This window comes from Vigna radiata, unplaced genomic scaffold, assembly GCF_000741045.1.
Source record: "Vigna radiata var. radiata cultivar VC1973A unplaced genomic scaffold, Vradiata_ver6 scaffold_253, whole genome shotgun sequence".
NCBI lineage: Eukaryota > Viridiplantae > Streptophyta > Magnoliopsida > Fabales > Fabaceae > Vigna > Vigna radiata.
Genome location: NW_014544138.1, coordinates 364870 through 373819, shown reverse-complemented (window position 1 = coordinate 373819; position 8950 = coordinate 364870). Strand labels below are relative to the sequence as shown.

The window sequence follows — 8950 nt, the reverse complement described above, 5'->3', positions numbered from 1 at the left end:
GTGTGATTATGATATTTTGTGTGATTGGTGGTCTTATATGTTTGTGTTATGTAAAACTAATGTTGAACCCGACAAGAACACATACTCTTTTCAATACTACGGTTGAGCTCGCATAAACATTTGAACAGATAGCACATATTCTACAAAGACAACAAACACAATTAGCGCAACTGACGCAACAGGTGCAACAGGCTGACCCAACACGAGTCAGCATGAATGACTACTTGAAATATGAAAACTTAGAAACATTGACACTGCCAAAAGGACCCAAAACCTATACCAGAAGACAAAGACCAAAACCTACGGCCAAGGAATGACGAAACTTTGACACAAACAACGATGGAATGATGGTTCTACAAACAAAGCTCCTCCTGTAATCGGACAACAAAGACGCAAATTAAACCCTATAAACAAAATCACAAAAGCAAATCCCTAAAAATGAACTTTTCATATTACTTTTTTTTATTTTAAAAATCCTGGCAACTAAACCAATAATCTTTTGACACATATCAGTGTAAAAAATTGTTAAAAAAAAGTGTCCATATATCATTACCCTAGATATATTTAAGCAAAATTATTAAAAATGACTAAATTGATAAAATTTGACATCAATTTGTTTGAAAAAAAAAAGAAATTATATTAAATAAATTCAATAAAAATAGATACTTAAGTTATTATTTAAACCTAATATTAAGGGTAATTTTTTGGTGATAATACAGATAGTTGTTATTAAAAGTTAAATATACGTCTAATTATTCGTTAATGAAATTAAAATAAAAGCAATAAAAATAAAATTCTTGTAAATGTTATTATTTTTTATATAAACGTAAAATATATACCTAACTAAATATTTTTCCTAACTCAAAAGTTCTATTTGATTATTATTCTCTTAACATTGGGTTGTTTTCAGTGAAAAAAAAATTACTGAGACCTCCAAACTTTTTTTAATTATAAAAAAGCATGTAAATTCAAATTTGTGCTGCTCCCGCCCGCTTCTACTCTCAGTTATCAGATTCTGTGTGAGTTCAAGGTTCAACTCCATGATCACCACCGCGCTCAGCCATTCACCTGGTTTCACAATTGCGGTTAATTCACCTGAGGATCCTCTCGTACCCTTTCTTTGGTTCATCCCTTTCTCTCTGGAACTCTTTGCAGACACAAAGTTCCACAATCTCATTAATTTAATGTGTATTTTTTTTTTCTTTTTTGTGAATTCAGGTCTATCAAGAAAGCCCTAGAAGCTTCGGGTGATTCCACTCCAAATCTCAGTAACTTACTCGGAGATTGCATCAGAAACTTCAAGAACAATGACCGGTATCGAAACGACGTCAGATTCCTCAAGATCTGGCTCATCTATGTAATTCCCTCTCTCTTTGAGAAAAATAGTTCTTCGATCTAGGTTATAGTGCACACAGACTTAACAATTCAACAAGCAACAGTGATTAACCTAGTTAATTGCAGTGTCTTAGGTTTTATTTAGATCAATTTATGGACAAAAACTTGTATAAAAGCAGCATGTAAGAAGCGAAGTAAGTTACATTTTTTCTCTCAACTTGTGTACTTTAGATTTGGTAGATTTTGGGTTGTTTGTGCTTAAAAATAATGATATTGGAAATAAGAAGCAGAAAAAAAAAAAAACTGTTCTCTGAATATTGTAGATTCTGTTTCTGCTTTCTTAAAGAGTTTACATAAAGGTGTAAAAATTTCTGACAAGTTATTATTTCATTAAAATATAAGTCTTCTCCGAACAATAGTTTAAACAAACATATTTGAGATGAAAGAACTTCTCTGAAGATTGAAACTCAACAATATACACTTTGGATGAATTATGGAATAAGTACTTTAGTAAAACAGCAGAAAATAAAATGAATTAAGTTTCTTATCTAAGATAAAATTAAGCATAAAAAAATTAAAATAAATTTTGGATGAGTAGTTAAGTAAAAAGATTCTAGAAACTAGCTTTTTCATAAACCAGTTTCAATTTTTAGGAGACATTTCTTTCATTTTATTTTCTTATGTTATAACTGTTTGGGGACAACTTTATTTAAATAGAGCTTAAGTTGATTTACACACATTTTCTATTTTCTTTTATAAGTTTATTTTAACATTTTCGCACATAAGTTTTGTCTGAATGGATCTTAATGCATTAATCTAACTAGATTTGCAATTTGCAACTAAGATAGTAACTTGTGGTTACGCCCATGTAGTAATTGGGGAATTCATTTATATTGTTGGAAGTTTATAATGGTTTAAGAGCTAGGATTTGACGTGGAATGTTGTTACTTTTGAGGAACTTTTGGAAGGGTTCATCTTGGTTATGTTGGTTTCTTTGTGCAGATGGGAGTTAGTGATGATTTTGCCGGTGTTTTCAAAGAAATGCTGGACAGTAATATATGTGCCAATAATTCTTCACTTTATGTTTGGTCTGCGAGTTTATTTGAGTTGAAGGGAAGATTGCGTGATGCTCTCTCCATCTATCAGCTTGGGATTGGCAGGTTGGTTTTGTTGATATTGCAAGTTGAATAATAATGTAATTTTGATTTACTGTTTGGGTCTATGTTCGATAGGAATGCGAAGCCAGTTGAGTGGTTGAGGAAGGCGCATTCCTTGTTTCTCAATAGAATGTCTGAAATACAGAATGCTGCTTCAAACCTGAAGGTACCATATTGGAACAATCTCTCACTTAAAAAACAAAATTTTCAGTTCAATTTTGAGATTTCTAATTACTAATTCAAGGGTTGTTATATTATGTACGAGTTCAGGTTGATGATATAGAATCCACGAAATTGGAAAATTGTGGCATTAATCCTTGGGATACTTCCACCATGGATAGCCTGTTAAAGACAATACATCCTTTACTTATGAAATTTGATGTGAGAAGTTTAATCCTTTGATATCTATTCGCCTTGATTTAACACATGTGACAAAGATTCAGTTCCCTTATGCTTCCTTCAAGACGCTTTCAGGGGTACCGTTCAAGCGCTAAACCATACTCAGGAAAAGTGGCCTTATCTGCGTTGAAGAATTCATCAAGGAATAAAGTTATTGAGATAGGTTGTTCACTGTTTAGTCCTATCGTATTTATTATCTGAAATCTGAGAATAAAAGAAAATTTTGGTTCTTGGAAAACTTGGAGTCAGGTGACATTTGTTCCTAAAAAGTAAAAGTCAGTGTTATTGTCCTGGAAAGATGAATAAAAAATCGATTTAGTTCCTATTAATGTCGAGCACAACAATCACCCAATTATTGGCGCGAGCGTGTCTCTGTGTATATATAAGTGTGTGTGCGTGGATAAATGTGTCAAAATGGTTTATACTAGAGTCTTACTTATTTTTCTATAAGCTGGTTCTTCATATGCGACCTTCAATTTATTTTACTAACAACAAAATTACTCCTTTGTCCTTATCATGACATTACAGGTGGAATGAAGTACCTTATCAAGGGATGTGCTGGACAGGGAGGTTTTGCCCAAGTATATAAGGCTAATGTCAACAGTGATCCTGACAATGTTGTTGCTCTAAAGGTGATGATGACCTTTCAAATAATTTTTCTCCCAATTGAAGACCCATTGTCTCATTAGAATTTAGACGTATTTTGAACCATTAACCCTTAAATGGCAGATACAAAAACCAGCTTTCCCGTGGGAATTTTACATTTATCGTCAGCTTGATCTGCGCATCTTAGATAGAGAGGTGTGTTGTTGTCAACTATACTATTGACCCACTTTTTCTATGAGCATCTGATAATTCTGACTTTTGCTTTAGCAGAGGTCAAGTTATGGTTTCGCTCACGGAATTCATCTCTATTCTGACTGTAGTATACTCATTTGTGACTATTTAGCTAATGGGACACTACAGGTCCGTCATTTATTTCCTGTGATTTTCCTTATTTATTTCAATGTCATTTGGTATTAATCTTCAACTGAAAATACTATGCAGGATGTGGTGAACTCATATGTGGTCCTGGGAAAATCCATGGAAGAAGTGTTATGCATTTATTACACTATTGAAATGTTACAGATGGTTGAAACTTTGCATGGTGTTGGCTTGATTCATGGTGATTTCAAGCCTGATAATCTGCTAATTCGATATGCTAGGTAAATTTAAGCAGCTTATGCACAGTTCATGCTCACGTTACTTCTTCTCACAAACCTCATGGTTGTACAATCAGTATTCTAATACTTCAAAACTTTTTCATTCTTTCCAAATTATCCATTTCTACATTTCCTTCCTTCATTTGTTTGTTTGTACCTTGCAAGAGTGTAATCTTAAAGTTGTTTCTCAATTCTTAATTTATGATGGTACGATTAATGTATCTAAAGGAGGGGGGTTTCGAACCATTATTTGCGTCCTTGTTATTTTATACCTTGGATCTAAGGATTTTAGGTATTACCCAAGCATAATCTACCGGAGGAAAATTGAAAGCATCATCAATATAATCATATAAACATGTTTGCCATATTTCATGACAAGACTTGGTTGCAATTTTTTGAAAGTCTTTTATTTGATGAGCATTGTACGATGTGCAATGCAGGCTCTAGTAACCGTGCGTTGTCCCAAGTTGGTTACATGATTTGCTTTTATGGATGGTTCTAATTACATTTCTAACAATTTTTCAGGAGTGACCTTACTGAAGATGGGTTCTTGAACCGAAGTGGTCCTTGGTGTGATGAGGTTAGTTTTTATCTGGATGAATACAATTGAAATAACATGTTAGCTCTAGAAAGGGGAATTGAATAGAACTTTTAAAAATGCTTTGAAACATTTTTGAAATAGGATGATGATTACAGACTTTGGGGTTGATCATAAAATAGATGGAAAGCGTTTCAAGAGGGTTTTTGCAAAGCTTGAAAACGATAGCCGACAATTGGTACAAGAGTAATAATAGACGAAACAATGAAATACAAGTTTTATACTGGTTCAACCGAAACTGGGTTGTATCTTGTTTTCCTTTACAACATGTAAAAGGTTTCATTAATTAAAGCTTGATTACAAGTTTATCATTGTCACTTCTGGTTTACACCAAATATACAAAACCACTCCTAACTATTTATCTATCTCTCCTAAGATAAAGAACAAGTATATTTTAACATTAAACCGCTTTTGTTTTTCCTGTATATTTTATTACTACCACTCTTGGCTACAATAAAAAAGGTTACAAGGAAAACTCTCTGAAGAGAGAATATAAACTATGAACACTCCTTGTTAGAGGTTACAACATGTAAAAGGTTTCATTAATTAAAGCTTGATTACAGGTTTATCATTGTCACTTCTGGTTTACACCAAATATACAAAACCACTCCTAACTATTTATCTATCTCTTCTAAGATAAAGAACAAGTATTTTTTAAAATTAAACCGCTTTTGTTTTTCTTGTATATTTTATTACTACCACTCTTGGCTACAATAAAAAAGGTTACAAGGAAAACTCTCTGAAGAGAGGATATAAACTATGAACACTCCTTGTTAGAGGTTACAAAGTGAAATTTTTACAAATAAAGGTCACTCTGGTATACTTATCTTGCGCTTACGGAGGCTTTACTATACTATTGCTTGCAAAACACTTAATTTCACGTAGAATCACTTAGCATCACTAGTCGTTTCTGCATGAGTGAGCTTCTATTTAAATGTCTTGAAAAAGACTGGTGGAGCTTGTGTGTGGAGCCTTGTCCTTAAGTCAATGCTTTGCCAAAGGTTGATAGCCTTTTTATTGGCATTTTTTCTGTTTAACTCAATTCGCTATGCAATGGACAAATTCTTTTCGTTGGTTTTATAAATCGACAGGTCGTATTGTTCTATATTGTAGGGTGTTTGTCTTGTTGACTGGGGAAGAGGGATTGATCTGCAACTCTTTCCAGATCACACGGTATTTAAGGGTGATTGCAGAACTTCTGGTTTTCGCTGCATTGAGATGCTAGAGAACAAGCCGTGGAAATTTCAGGCAAGTCACGTCTTAAATTGCACTACAAATGCAATGGAACTCATTATTTACTGCTTTTGAGTTTCCCTTTTTTATCACCTGCAAACAGGTAGACGCATATGGCCTTTGCGGTATTGTTCATGTGATGTTGCATGGTTCCTATATGGAAGTCGTCAAAAAAGAAAAGTCTGATGGGGGCTACGTGTATCTTCCCAGACTACCCTTTAAACGGTATTTTCCTTTTGTCATGTATGCAATTATCACTTTTGTTTATCACAGCTATTTTTTTATAAGGGGGTCGTTATGTGAAACTTGCATCTTTCTAGTTTCCTGGATACTAGAGTTAATTTGGAAAATTTAATGCCACAACAAAAGTGCTTTTCCCTCTTACTTTTATCTTTAACTTCCTTTCTCATTCTGATATTTTTCTTGTTGGAAAAAACAGTTACTGGAACATTGAGCTCTGGAAGAATTTCTTCACTAAAATGCTAAACCAATACCCCCATGATGATGATAGTAGTTTGCTTCATGACTTGAAGAAGTCCTTCCAAGACTATATGGGCTCCAATCCCCAGCTTATAAGGAAACTAAAGGGGTTACTCTCAAGGCAAAGGGCTTCCATGTGTTCTGCATAATGTTTCAAGATTATTACATCCACACTTCTGTTGTAACCGTCTACTAGTCACCTCTTATATTATTGTTGTGAAGGAAGTAAATAAATGCACAATGCAAGCAATCAAAGAGAGATTTAGAAGGTAAACGTCCTTTCTTTTTTTAAGTCTTGTAGCACATGCTCATTAGCTAAGGAACAGACCATGTTTTAGTTAGTTAAGACTGGATGCACTCTTATCCACTATAGTGACAAGCTCATCTTTTGTGTATAAGCATGCATTAGCCCCTTTAATTCTTTTTCTTTCATTCTCTGTAGTTTGATTAAGGTCAGAAATTTGACCCTTTTTAAGTAATGGGTTCGTGCATGTGTGCAAATGTATTGTATTGTATTGTATACAGTTAGTTTGACAGTTGTATAATTGTATATTGCGTTACGTTTATTGTTTACAACATGCAACATGTTCAAATAAACTATAAAGTTCTTTGTTCTTTTAAATCTCTATATATGTGATACTTGTTCTTTTATTTGTACGCTATGCTGGATCCACTTGGTGCACCAAGTTTATAAAAGTGTCTAAATCAAAGCATTCAGTGTCTAATCAATTGATATGAACTGAAAAACGCTCCCAGTGTCAAGAATTTTGACAAGTTTCTCCGTTCCCTAATCTCTCCATAGACAATGAACGCTCTTACCAACAAGGAAATATGGGTGCATGTTGACTATAAGTTGACTAATATTTATTTCATCTGCATTAAATTTTATTGTTCTTATAAGAGTTTTAACTATCTCGTATGAATTATTTTTTGAACCAAACATTTTAAATTATTTTAGATGTTATGAAATGTCTCTTTCTTTTCTCCTTCGAAGCTATGGAAGGGTTCAGGACTTCGACTTTCGAAATTTACTTGTTATTTTTTATTAGTTATAATTATTTATAAGTAGTTTTGAAAAATATTATAATTACAGATAAATTTGATATTACTGACTAGATTAGTTACCTTTTAGTGAATTAATTATAATTATGCGCTGTAGTTGACATGTCGACTATTTAGCACACCACATAAGGAAGATAACTTGGGTTCTATAAAATACTAAACTTTGGATAAGATGAGGGATAAAAACTGATAAAGAAATACATAATAGGGATAGATTAAAGATATTTTTTTTAAAGAAAATAGTGTTAATTTCCGTCTATCTCTACTTTTTTTTCTATTTTTATCTTTACCTCTAATATTTATATGCAACTAAACAAGTTCTTTTTCTTATTCTAAGACCTTAGTCTCACATCCTTCCAAAGTGCAATGGAGGTCACCAGGCTAGCCACAGGCCTTCTTGATGATCAAGTTTATAACTTTACTAATAATCTATTTTTATCCTATTTATTTATTTTACTTTCTCCTAACCTACTTCAAGCTTTTTTTAGCAAGAATACTCTAAGGGAATTTCAACACTTTTTTATATGTATCATGGTTCCTCTTGCACCTTCATGGGTGTCTAAAGGACAAAATTGTCCTCCTTGCGATTACTCTCTTGTTGTCGGCATCTCTTAATCATCTATTTATGAACTTAAATTCTACTTCTACATGTTACATGTTTTAGATTATAAAATTCAAAAGGCATTTTTATATTGTACAATTTGAAAGTTATTTTTAAATATATATATTTTCAAATATGTAATATAAAGTTTTTTAGACTTAATTCCTTCGCAAACCCACTTCAGCACAACTACGTTTATATCATTTGTTAGTTAGACTCAATATTTATTTGTGAGTGTTTGGTCTTTAACTATGTTTGACCTTCATCTATTAGTGATTGTTCGATCTTGTACTTGTGTTGTGTTAATATGTTTCGTTCAGACTTCAACTGCTATATTTCGTTCAGTCTTTAGTTGTTGTGTTCAGTTTTCTTTTCTGTTTTAACTATTTGTGGTGCTTGGCTATATATTATGGTCACTCCATGTGTATTTGGTAACAACCAAAGTAATTCAATATTCATTCAGATAATTTCTCTTGCCCTCTAGTTTTCATTATGGGTTTTTTTTTCTCTGTTATGCATCTGGACTCTTGTTCTCTTTTCTCGTAGACCAACAATCTTTTTCAAACGGGTGTTGCTCCCTACACCTCCCCAAGTGGGACCTGTACCTCCCCAAGTGGGACCTGTACCTCCCTATTAATTTAATTTATTTCAAAAATATTCTACACCTCCTCACTATTTTCTTTATTCCAAAAATACCCTACACCTCCCCCACTATCCTTAACCATCTTTCTCTTTCTCTCTCTACATTAATGGAGCATTCACCTTCATATTTGAATTTGTAACATACTACAAAATATAAAATTAACAGGAAACTTCAATATTAGTACTTCTACCATTTCCATTTTATAAAATTAAAAGTTAGATGCAAATACAAAATAATAAA

General features: G+C 32.9%; 1 protein-coding gene across 2 annotated transcripts; it reads left to right on the top strand.

Annotated features, from left to right (window-relative positions):
- Positions 1-989: 989 nt before the first annotated feature.
- LOC106755382 (mitotic checkpoint serine/threonine-protein kinase BUB1) lies at positions 990-6980 on the top strand. 2 transcript variants are annotated; one of them, XM_014637529.2, is made up of 14 exons: positions 990-1123; positions 1219-1357; positions 2338-2495; positions 2568-2658; positions 2763-2873; positions 2967-3054; positions 3420-3523; positions 3621-3692; positions 3768-3857; positions 3939-4096; positions 4619-4673; positions 5805-5939; positions 6028-6149; positions 6364-6980. In XM_014637529.2, exons 1-14 carry the CDS (start codon positions 1041-1043, stop codon positions 6551-6553), a joined length of 1596 nt encoding a protein of 531 aa, XP_014493015.1. In that variant the 5' UTR covers positions 990-1040; the 3' UTR covers positions 6554-6980. The 2 variants fall into 2 exon arrangements, with proteins under 2 accessions (XP_014493015.1, XP_022634006.1); XM_022778285.1 differs by lacking the exons at positions 990-1123; positions 1219-1357 and adding an exon at positions 1395-1529 and having other exon boundaries at positions 2967-3057.
- The last annotated feature ends 1970 nt before the right edge of the window (positions 6981-8950 follow it).